This window comes from Magnolia sinica, chromosome 2 (genome assembly GCF_029962835.1).
Source record: "Magnolia sinica isolate HGM2019 chromosome 2, MsV1, whole genome shotgun sequence".
Taxonomy (NCBI): domain Eukaryota; kingdom Viridiplantae; phylum Streptophyta; class Magnoliopsida; order Magnoliales; family Magnoliaceae; genus Magnolia; species Magnolia sinica.
Genome location: NC_080574.1, coordinates 13,535,059 through 13,547,439, shown reverse-complemented (window position 1 = coordinate 13,547,439; position 12,381 = coordinate 13,535,059). Strand labels below are relative to the sequence as shown.

The 12,381-nt window shown below is 42.2% G+C and overlaps 2 protein-coding genes across 3 annotated transcripts in view; both read right to left on the bottom strand.

Moving 5' to 3' along the window:
• Positions 1–2,194: 2,194 nt before the first annotated feature.
• Positions 2,195–5,652, bottom strand: LOC131238048 (wax ester synthase/diacylglycerol acyltransferase 4-like). Its single transcript, XM_058236173.1, has 3 exons — positions 4,870–5,652; positions 2,294–2,638; positions 2,195–2,200 (listed from the first exon to the last, which is right to left on the bottom strand). Exons 1-3 carry the CDS (start codon positions 5,650–5,652, stop codon positions 2,195–2,197), a joined length of 1,134 nt encoding a protein of 377 aa, XP_058092156.1.
• A 3,291-nt stretch (positions 5,653–8,943) lies between these two features.
• LOC131235688 (uncharacterized) overlaps positions 8,944–12,381 on the bottom strand; it is a 55,737-nt gene continuing 52,299 nt past the window's right edge. For both annotated transcript variants that reach the window (XM_058232984.1, XM_058232993.1), the window contains exons 22-24: positions 10,633–12,079; positions 10,347–10,541; positions 8,944–9,656 (exon numbers count right to left, since the gene is read on the bottom strand). In XM_058232984.1, coding sequence (XP_058088967.1) covers positions 9,186–9,656; positions 10,347–10,541; positions 10,633–12,079 — 2,113 coding nt within the window. In that variant the 3' untranslated portion in view covers positions 8,944–9,185. The remainder of the gene's footprint in view (positions 9,657–10,346; positions 10,542–10,632; positions 12,080–12,381) is intronic.

Below are 12,381 nucleotides of genomic sequence, written 5' to 3'. Positions count from 1 at the left end.
TCAATATCAGCACAATTGGACCATTTAGTATACTAAAGGTGCACATCTTGAAACCCCAAGCCTTATATATAGATCATATTGCTAGATGGAGTGATTCTAAATAAAGGATCCCCGGACGCCTATACAGAGAGACGGAGAGAACAATGAGAAGTGGAAAATAAAGAGGGTGAAAGCAGGATGTTGCCTCATCCTAGCCACGTGTGTACATGGCCATAGATGTGGAATCCACCTAAAAGATGGATTTGGTCAGCCCATGGCTCTTACTAGTGAGTTTTGACATGATTTCTCGACTTCTTAAACCTGTGATAGATCAGGAGAGACCCCTGCATTGAGAGATTGCACAGGTACTTAATATGAGATATATTTATTTTTGTATTTTCTAAATATGGCTTGATCATGGATAGTGATCCATTAAGGGGAAAACTAAAAATATGATTTTCTAAAATTACATTCCATTGCGTTTCGCCAAAAACTTCAACAACACTCAGCTAAGAAACTGCAATCCATGAACAATGAACCATATCACACGTGTCATCATGTGACTATTGGATTTTCTAACTTTGGGCTACTTGATAATTTCTAGAGAGGATTAAATACAACAACTGCTAGGGAAACATAAATTCCAAATGAGTTCATAATACTAAAATAGCCATGGTTGGTAGTCGTCCTTATGATGAAATAAAGAAGCTTGAAAGAAGGTCTTTTGGTCAGTTGGATTCAGTGTCCTCCATGCCACATGCTTCTTTGTGCACTTTATCGTATGCCTCTTTCAGGCAAGATACAAGCAGCTGAGAATTTATGAACCCTTTCTCTGCCTTTACTGCCACCCTTAGCTTCCCCATGTAACTCACAATGGTTGAAATCATACTCTGCATATGTAATAAATCAAGGCAGTAAATAGAAAGAAAATTTTATAAATGTCACTAAGAAATGCACAAGTCATTTGCAGTAATATGATTGATCAACCAACTGCTTAGACCAGTAAATTGACATGTGAGGCCCACATTTTCTTATCTCAATAGCACAGTCGATAGATGATGCCCAAAAAAAAGTAACTAACATTTTTGTTAGGTCTCCATGGTCCCACAATCCTTTTCTCATATGCATGTAGCCCAATTGATGAGTGGACCTGAGGGACAGTTGGGCCGGAGAATGTTGCCATGATCCGCACCTGCAGATGAGTGGACTGGATCCTACATACGTATGCCATTTTGGCACGGGTGCACTTCACTTTCTCCTTGGCATACGAATTGAAATATCACTACCCAAGTTGAACTTGGTATGCAGAGAGTAGAATGTACGTAATTTTAATACTTTTTATTGAAATCTCATTTACCTGTGGGATCCCCGTTATAGTGAAGTAGAAGCTTTTCACGGGAAGATTTCCCATCTCCATTTTCTCCATGGGCCCCACCAAATATGAAATTCCGGTAGTCGTGTTCTTCATGGTCGAATGGATGTAACGAGAAGCTGCCTGTACCATCACACCCACCAACGGTAAATAAGATGACAGACATTAATTCCTAAAGTCTTGGGATTTTATTAATTATTTTGTTTTGTGTGATCCACGTATCATGATCAACCAGTGTGTGCGCGCACATCTAGTGGGCAATCACTAGTGAGTGGGTCCCATAACATTTAGTCTCTTTTTTTATTAATCATTTTTCTTTTTTCCAATGAGGAGATAAAAATAAGATCAAATAATTACTGGTCTCATCCAAACTCTCCATATTTCCTTGGAAGAGTCTCTTGTGAATAAAATATTAAGTAACGAGGAGAGTAAAAAGAGAAAATTGAGAGATTGATGTTTGTCTATCTAACTTGTTCTTGGGACAATTTAAGCCATATATGAGACCATTTATACCATAGAACTAGAGGGGTGATTAGACTCATCTGCTTCAATAGTAGTTAGGTGGACCACTAGATCTGAATCATTCATCTTCAGCTTTGTGGAGGTCCCATATTGTGTAGACCATCAGATCTTAAGGGTTCACTCTTCTGCATAGACTTTCATACCAAGAATTGTCAGCTCTGCAGCTAATGGGCCATAGCCCGTCATTAAATTTCTCATGTTGCTTGTGGACTGGCTATTTATATATATAGCACATTGGTTTGTGGGACCATCAATTGGACTGTTAAGATCATCCATATTGAGATGGGCCCCATTATTAACGGACCATGGTCCACAAATTTCTCAGTCCTAACCATTTTCATCTATTAATAATAAAAAGAAATACAACAAATCGATAATCCATCCACAAAAGAGATGCAACGTAGACAGCCGAATACAAACCTCTGGACCACCGATAGTTTTCAACATTTGAAGTAGTCTACCAGTGAGATAAACGGCTAGAGATTGCCTCTTTCTCCTGATGGTTTTCTTGGCATTGATGAGGAATGTTAAGGGATTTTCTTTGTCAGCATTGCTGCAGGAAGGGATTCCTATATGAAGAAAGCCAAAATGGTTTCCCCACGTCTTCTCTTTAAGCATGTCATTCACGCTCTGATACCCATTTACCATCCTTGTATTCAACAAGACCGATGCTGTCATCCGACGGCCAGTCGTTACCTGGCCCATCCTTTGCTGGTACAACTGAATTGCATAGAATATGATCCCAACCACTACATCGTTCACGGTCTGTTGAAAAGCCATAGATAATCAATATCCATTTATAACAATAATCGTCTTTGTCATTGTCATCAGATAAGTATCATTTTTGTAGAAAATCCAGGCCACACAAAGGTAAAAGCCTTGCCTAGGGGAGATAATCATCAAGTGGGCCACATCGTTAAGCTGTAATCTTCATGATGTGACCCATCTTGATGCTTGTATGCCATCCAAACCGTTTATAATTAAGGTCATCCACATTGGGATTAACCAAAAACATACACAAAATTATCCTAACGCAAAACAATTGTGACAATTCGAATGTTTCAACGGTGATTGTTCAATCCCCACTGTTTTCTCTCATCTGGCTCACTTGAGTCTGGATCCAGCTCATTTTTAGAAGCATGTCCTAACATGAACTCTCAAAACAGATGGACGAGGTGGATTGGGCCCTACCTATTCAGCCAGATCTATAAATGTGGGGCCCATTGTGATGTATGTGGATTATATCCACACCATCCATCCATTTTGATAAGTCATTTTAGAGCATGATCCCAAAAATCTTAGGTGGACCATACCACAGGAAACAGCTGTGATTAAATTCCCACCATTAGAAACTTCATGGTGGACATGGGAATATTTATTTGCCATCCAACCTGTGGATAATGTCATAAGGACCGGCACGAAGAGACCACACAAATATCAGTTTGATCCAAAACTTTGGTCTCACGAGAAGATTTATAATGGTCGTTTACCACTTTTTCCATATGCTATAGTCCACCTGAAATTTGGATCTGCTTCGTTTTTGGGATCATGCCCTAAAATAAGTTTTCAAGGATGGCGAATATAAGGCGCATAAATCACAGTGAGCCCCACGGTGAGGAATCCCACCACGTTGGTGGATCCCCGGATCCATGGATCCGCGACCATCACGCATTCTTAGAACTTGGTGAGTCAACACACCATCGAGGGTGTGGCACACCACGTTTGATGTATGTGTTATATCTACATCATCCATTCATTTCGGGAGATCATTTTTGGGCGTGGCAAAAAATGAAGCAGATGTAAAGCTCAAGTAGACCAAATCACAAAACGTAGGGATTGAGCACCTACCATTGAAAACTTTTTGGGTTGCTACAAAGCTTTGGATCGAGTTGATATTTGTGTTTTCCCTTCGACTAGGTCTGCGTGATCTTATGAACAGTTTGGATGGCAGATAAACATTGGAAGGTTTCAACGATGGGAATCATTGTCCCCGCAGCTTTCCACGTTGGTCCACTTGAGCTTTGGATCTACCTCAATTTTGGGCCCATGTCATAAAATGATCTCGCAAAATGGATGAATAATATGGATACAACACATACATGATCATCATGGTGGGGCCATGGAACTTGGTGACATCAACACACTAGGGAATCCACTTCCCATTTGACAAGTTGGCCCGAAGGATGAGGCCGTTTGTGAAAGTTCACATACAGGGTTGGCGCGTGGAAGTCCAAGAACCGCTCATTTTGAAAGCGTTTTTTTTTTTGTTTTTCTTTTTTTTTAAAAAAAAAAAAAAATTAATTTTTTTTTTTAAAGGCATGCCCATGGTTTTAAGAGTCCGGCGAGTTTTGACTTTTTCGATTAAACTCTGACTCGGTCGGACCTGATCCAGTTGGATACCACATGACATCCTAACTCAGCGACTCGGGCTAATTCAGCCACAACTCCCGCAAGTAATGGCTCAGTTCAGGGCCAAACAAGTCTGGTCGAGATCGAGTCTTTTACGACAGGCATACCCCAACTACGTTGATTACCATCATAAAAGCAGCCATACGGGTACGAAAATGATGGCCTATGAAGCGAGAATGACCTCATTCGTTGGAACAATCCATTGGATACAGATGTGATGTTTATTTGCAATCCAAACCCTGAATCTGGTGTATATCCTTGTTTTCACGGTAAGAATTATCCCAATCAAAAACTGAGGCAATACACACAGCAAGGATCAATGTACAATCACACCCAAAAACTATATATTTCATTTTTTGTGGTCTACCTAAGTTTTGGAATGGTTGGTGTGTCACGCCTGATGAATGGGTTGGATGATGCAGAGAGAACACGGTAGACACCACATTCCATCTGGAAGTTTTTATGGTGTGCATCCCCATCACAATTGTCTCTTGTTCTTTTTGGTGTGGCCCACCTGAGTTATGTATCAGGATGGATTTTTAAATTAGGCCTAACAGATAGGGGATGGGATTATAGAATAAACTTACTCCTGCAAACTTGGACTTAATTCGGCGGATACGATCAAGAGAGAAGGTAACGGTTGAGATGGTGAACTGCTCAAACTCTAATTGGGGTGTCCCTGATCGGATCGCCGTCCGATCGTCTTCCAACACTGTGCCATGAAGCACGCTCTGGACAAAATCAGAAGCAGTGTACCAACAACCAGCAGCAATGTTGGACACTTTCTTCCATGCTTCAGCTTTCCAATGCGATTTCAATGAAGGGTTCTTAGTAGGGAATGTTAGAGGAAGGGAGGGATCATCAGCTCTCTTAAAGCAAGAAAACAAAGCACCCATTAAAGAGAATCCATCTCCAAGTGCATGGTGCAACTTGAACACTACGGTTCCAGCCGCATTGCTAGTGGGGTACTTGATTATGTGGATTTCCCACAATGGACGGTTCTCAGGGAGCCGATCTAATGCTATCTTTGTTAAGTAGTCTTGTAAGTAGTCATCGTAAGTAGAAGGAGGTAATCCAGTTGGAAAATGGGGGACCTTTACGTGATCTTCGAGATTGATATCGACTCTCTTCCAAGATTGTGCACCCTTTTCGTCCCTAACGAGTGTTGATGAGAAGCGAGTGTTGATTGGTAGAAACTGATCCCTGAGTAATGTGATCGTCTTTGAATCTTTGATCGGAATCTCCAATTCGAAGACGACAAGAATACTGAGGGAGAGGATTGAGCTGTGGATGTATTCTGAGGTTGGGCTTGCAGGTAGGAGTTGTGGATGATCTTCTAATACCGCATCTCTTGATTGAGTGGAAGCCATGTCCGACTTTCTTCTTTCTTTCTTTCTTTTTTGAATTTGTTCAAGGGCTTTCTTATATTGCTGGAATTTCAAGAAATTTAATAGGAATTTGATAATGCTAAGCAAAGAAGGTGGACAAACTTGAATTACGATCAACGGCTGAAACTTGTTGGTGGCATCTTTACATGTATTTGTCTTGTGGCAATGGCGACACAAGCTTTGGAAACGTACTCTGGCGACCCCACGTAATGTGGATGTCCTTTCACGTCAGTTCAACGGCATCCTTGGGCTACCTACATGGCTGCATCACCCAACACCATTTTTAAATTTTTATTTTTATTTTTATTTATTTATTTTTATTTATTATTTATTTATTTATTTTGAGATGGTAAGAAGAAGATTGGTGATCTTCTTTGAATCTTTGGATGGGTCATTTTAAAGAAGAATCATGCTGAACAAATGACCTGAACATTTTGGATCATTAACAATTTCTTTGCTAACCGTTCCTGTTCACCTCTTCTAGTTGGTTGCAAGAACCATCCGTCTCACATGAACGAGGTATTCTTGGGATGCATGTCTAAGACTCTCCAACCATTTCTTCATGCAGACCTTGCCAGCCATGTTGCCACACTCATATAGTGAGGTGGCTACACATTGTGCTCTGTGGGCCTCATGATGTATGTATCCTATCCAGGCCTTCTATCCATTTTTCAGAGTACTTTTTTACGGCATGAGCCCCAAAAATCAGTAAGATCCAAATCTCATATGGATCACACCATAGGACAGAGTGGTTAAACACTTACCATTAAAAACTTCTTAGGGTCCACAAAAGTTTTGAATTAGGTTGATATTTTCGTTTTCTCTTCATCAGGTGTGTGTGACTTAATCAACAGGCTGGATGACAAATAAACATTACAATGAGCCTTAGGAAGTTTTTAATGGTGGGCATTCAATCGCCACTATTTTCTTGTGGCGTGGTCCACTCGAGATATGGATCTCCCCGAAAATGTGGTGTGGTCCACTCGAGATATGGATCTCCCTCAGTTTCGGGCTAGTAATCTATAATAATCTGAAAAAATAGATGGACGGCTTCCACCATCAACACCGTGCATTTGATGGGTCCCTTCTAAATTATGGGATATCTCAAAAATCAGCCATATACGGAACTCAGGTGGGCCATACCATCTAAAATCATGTGAAGACACCGTTAAAACATATAAAAGCACTTGGTGGGGCCCACCTGAGTTTTGAATGCTGCTGAAACTTGGTCTGAACCCTCATCCAAGTGGGACACACATAAAGGATGGGCTGGATTTGCAAACCACATCCCAGTGGGCCCAAAAAATGATTATGAATGTTTTAATGGTGCACAGCCTCTCCCCACTTCTGTATGTGGTGTGGCCCACGCAAGTCATGGATTGACTTGATTTTTGAAACCTAGGCCCACGATAGAATGGTGCATCAGACTGATGGGGTAGATGTTCGAAACGCATCACGGTGGGGCCCACACAGCTCGACCTCATGGGACGGACTCGTGAGGTCGAGCGCATAGTACCTTATATATATATATATATATATATATATATATATAGCCAACGGAGCACTATCAGTAGCCATCTCGCAACAGAGGCTGTCATTATGCAATCCGCCTCCCATGATGTATGTGTTTCATCCATGCCGTCCGCTCATTCTTCCAATCATTTTATAGTATGAGCCCAAAAATGAGGTTGATCCAAATCTCAAGTGGACTGCACGGTGTTGATTGAACGCCCACCATTAAAAACTTTTTGGGGCCACACACGGAAACGCTCACCTGCGAACCAGTTCGTACGTACTACGTACAAACTTTTTTGAGAACCCATCCTACGTGTTGTGGATCCAAAATCTGAACCGTTCATGTGAAGCAGCACCTCGTGAAACCCCCTGGGCCCAAGTTTTACTTTGATCTAAAACTTTGATGGCTCATGAAAAATGAAAACATTTTCTTCCCTTGATTTGCATTTCTCTTTGCTATGGCCCAACAGAATTTTAGATCAGGGTGAAAATTTGTCACATGGGGTTTCATGGAATTCCACATCACATGGACCGTTCAGATTAGACACCCATGACACGTGTGAAAAGGTGCGCACGTGCGTAGGTGCGCAGGGGAGCATGACTCTCTCTCTCTCTCTCTCTCTCTCTCTCTCTCTCTCTCTCTCTCTCTCTCTCTCTATATATATATATATATATATATATATATATATATATATATATATATATATCCCTTTATCCAAGTCTGTAGGACCTAATCAGCTTGCTGCAGTAGTTGTGTTAGATACAAGTAGAAACCATGTTAAGGACTCAGAATTTGTTGCAGCATGATGCTCTACAAAAGTAGAGGGATTTGGAATTAAAGTAATTAAGATACATGTACATGAGGGACCAGCGATAGGTAAGCAGCATTGAGCTCAAAAGGTTGTATGATCATGTTGTTGTGAGGCCTGCAACTCTTCTTTCTGTGCTGCTTTTATAGATTTTGAGCGTTGGTGGTTCTGTGTAAGATTTCATGACCTCCGCAGGTAGTCTTCTGATTAGGTGACAGCCTTATTTTAATGGGTTATTAGGATATGGAGTCCTTTATACGTTAAGCCATCGTAAGAGAGTGTCCGTCTTCCATGGATTCTTGCCATCTAAATCCAATTCTGTAGTCTCTAGAAAGGTCGCATATGTTCTCCAGATGTAATTCCCAAGCAAATGTCTTATTGTGCGGTGACTGGATAAGTAGGTGTCCAACAATGGCAATTCTTAAGTGAGGTTTCTTCTACACAATGCAAGTCAAGCGTGCCTCACACCGGTCGTGAATGACTGCATTTAGTGTATTGGTTGTGCTTACGTTTCTAGGTATCTGACCTTCTTGGCAAAATATTTGTCCCTAGCAAATAGGTATCTGTGGTCTTCTCCTGCCACTAGTTTGTTCATTTGCTGTCATAAGAGTGTGCTAACACGTTGTGGTATCTCACTCATTGGTTTGCGTTGTGTTAAGCTAGGTGTAAACAATATCCTCTGTAATCTTTACATTTGGAGAATGTGAAGAAACATTGTCTTTCAGCCTTTCCTAAAAATGACACGCAACACATGGCGGCACAAGGTCGATCTTTGGCAATCGCGCAATCCCTAGTTTCGAAAATCGTCTATTATGATCTCTCATGTTTTTTTCAAGTCAAGATGGAAGATGACCAAAACACAAAAACAAATAAGAAAAAGTAAAAAACAAAACAAAACAAAACAACAAAAACAATTAATAATAATAACAATAATAATAATCAAAAGACATGGCAAAAGAGATCATAGGTACGACAAAACAATATATTTTACAACATTTAGACCAAAGGTCCAAAACTGCTGTTTTTCGCCAGGTCTAGATTAATGGGTCACACTGAGTAATTGAGTTTTGTCTTCGGTTCTGCAGCAAAACACCCCCAACAAAAGAATTGGACTATATATATATATATATATATATATATATATATATATGAAAACATGATGACTCTCTCCTTACATCTGTGACAAAGATCTCACCCAAACGGTGATGGAACTGGCCCAGCAAGTGCATCCGATCTTTTAATGCTTCCCATCCCACAGATGATACATCCAGGTGTCGACAGTGCAGAAAATTTGGCACCACAGAGATCACAAACATCGTGTCCGATGGTTGACAGACGGCTAAGAGTAGCAGCACAGAACTGAGAAGGATCTTCTAGCGGGTCAATAGACTTGTTGGACAACCCTCGCTGAAGGCACATGTCGATCAAGCTCCTCAGTTCATCCTGCTTGTTTACAGGTGCTTTAGAGAGGAGGAGATCAAGCATCTGTTTTGCGTATGTGTAGTTTTGAACCTCCATGTTCCGTTTTATGGCGGTTCTTATGCAATTTATGCGGTGCTTTGCTTGAAGCGGCAGAGAACCAAGATGGCGTGATAGCCTTGCCATTTCGTCTTTTGCACTGATTGCACTAGGCCCTTGAACCTTCTGCAGACGCCCTATTTCCTGTGGAAACACCCAGGGAAAATATGGTCATAAAAAGCATAGAGATATGATGGAAGCTCAATAAAAGCCCCAGAATCTGACTGTTGGCTCTCATGCAAACCAACTTATGGTATTTTTTATGTTATTGCCTTTGAAATTTAAGGCATGTCTACTTGGTTGAGGCATGAAGAGCTCCAAAGATATCCTGAGGCTGAATTCCAGGTCTTGACGCCTCAGGATATGAATTATCCTGATGCACACATAAGTACAAGTAGCTCTTTAGACCAGACCACTGGTTAATGGGCCTTACCATGGATGGGGGTTACCTGAAAGTGTTTGGAATTGGGTGATCCTAACAATTGGATCAGCAGCCTGCTCACAGAGAGTTGAGGCAAAAAAAGGATAAAAGAAAACGAAAAAAAAAACAAAAGTCCACGAAATAGGCCAAGGATTGGATGGCTAGGAACTTTCAATCTGGAAGCCTTTTGAGGCAACACCTCGTCACTTGGACAGTCTGGATCACCAAACCATGGGGCCCGCTATCATGGAATGGTGGATGAGGATGCTAACCACATCCTGAAGCAAGAGGACCTGATACTTCCTCTATACTGCATTACAAATCCATTCACTTTTCTACCGCCCTTGCTTCCAGGTCTTGGATTGAACGTTGGATGCTTATTTCTGATCAAAGATTCCTGGTCAACATAATACCTGAAGAAGGGCAACTGCAATCTTGTACTGAGCGCAGATGGTGGCTTGAGCTCTTATGTCAGCTCCACGCGAATGATCCTTAGCCAAAGCTAGGAAAGCTTCATCCAAACAAGACAATGCATCTGGAAGTTGATTCTGCTCTATGTGAGCAAGTCCCGTTTTAAAGCATACTGCAGCAGCAGCCCCACGGGGAACCTGAGGGGGAAAAAAAAGCACCACATTGGCCCCCGAGCAGAAGAAAACTAAAAGGTTATTGAAGAAATATGTATAGCTTTGATGAACTTACTTGGCCAGGGCGAACAGCTGCTGGTGGGGATGCAGGATGAGCTGATTTTGCAGCATCTGCACCTGTGTTGAGCCCTGGAACTCCAAGGGCACTGAGATCAACAGGCTGTGAGGGAATTGGAATCTGAGCTGCCCGAACTTGTGGTTGCGGCGGGACGCCACCATCAGGCAGTCCAATTGACTGGAGGGACACAGATGGTGGGGATGACTGGGGTGGAACACCGCCATCGGGAAGACCAATATCAGTCACCACATTAACCTGGGTAGAAGGTGTATTGCTATTGCCTCCTTGAGGATTCTGATCCAACCTTGATATGTATGCTCCTGGAGCAGGTAAAGAGGCAGCAACCTGCATAGATGATATCGTATTCTGGAAAAAGTCCTCTGGGATGGGCCCAGCTGAAATTCCTACACCCATAATCATTGAGGCTGGCTGTGCCGCTGACGTAGGCTGCGTTGCTGGCGTTGGTGTAAGCAGTGTAAGATCGTTTCCAAATGCAGCAGCAGCAGGAGGAGGAGCAGTGCTGGTCATTGGAGGAACAGCAGCAGTCGTAGGAGAAGGTTGTGATAACATAAGTGCAAGATCTTGAGATCCCCCTGATAATGATTTGGTCCTCATAGGCAGGCCCAGCCCCTCACCAAGTTTAAATTGTTTTGTGGCTTCCTTGATTTTATTTACATCCACCGTAGGAGCTGCAACTGGCTTATCACGGATTCTTATTTGGATCTTCTTGGTCTTTACCGTTCCTTCATCCTCCTCACTGCTGCTACCATCAGCAACACCGTAAAGGGATTTCTTAAATTCTTCTTCAGCTTTTGCCTGCTCATCTCCAGCAGCAGCACCCGCTAATTGCCTGGCTAAGGTTTCCATCCCAACCGTAGGGTTACCTTTTGAAGCGCCATCAGCCATTCCATTGGCTTTGTTGGGTTGTGATTTAATCAAAGATGTTTGCAAGCCATTTGGCTGGTTTCCACTGCCAGGGGCTGTAATCGCTTTAACCAAACTACCTTCTGTTACCTCTATTACATTGCCCCTTCCTTTAATCGCACCAAGGTAAACACCGATATGGTCTGTAATAATGGATGGAATGGTGCCATCACTTGTCTTCATGTATGGCATCACCTCTCCAGCTAGTTCCCACTGAGGAATAGCCTTTGATTCAGTGGGCGTCTTGATGTCCCAGTTCCCACCACCCCATTCTGGCCCTTTAGGAACCATACTTTCCGCAGCAAAGTTAGCAAAAATGCCTTGTGTCCATCCAGTAGAGCGAACTCTTAAAATCCTCTCACAGTATCGTCTTAGCTCTGAATCAGTACCGGTGTCTTCTAGCTTCTGAGCAAGACGCCGCATGGCACTTGGATTGAGGTGGCAAATAAACAAATCAAGCATACTTTCAAAGTCTGCAATAACCTCAAAAGTTTCTTTTGCACTATCAAATTGACCATACCTGCAATTCCATTGAGTAGGTTAACCTGTGAAGCATTTCTACAGCAAGAAATCACAGTAACAATCAGAAGCCGTTTTCAATGGTGTCAAGCATCCACCCACAGCACGCCCACACACATACAATACCACAACGTGTGTGCAGACACGCATATGTGCTGGAGGGTCCCCCCCCCCCCCCTCTCTCTCTCTCTCTCTCTCTCTCTCTCTCAAGTGTGTGTCACTACTTTCATGGAGACTGTAACAATGTCACCAATGCTTTTTACTCTCACATGGCACAACCAATCATCAATTCAAACTGTCCAT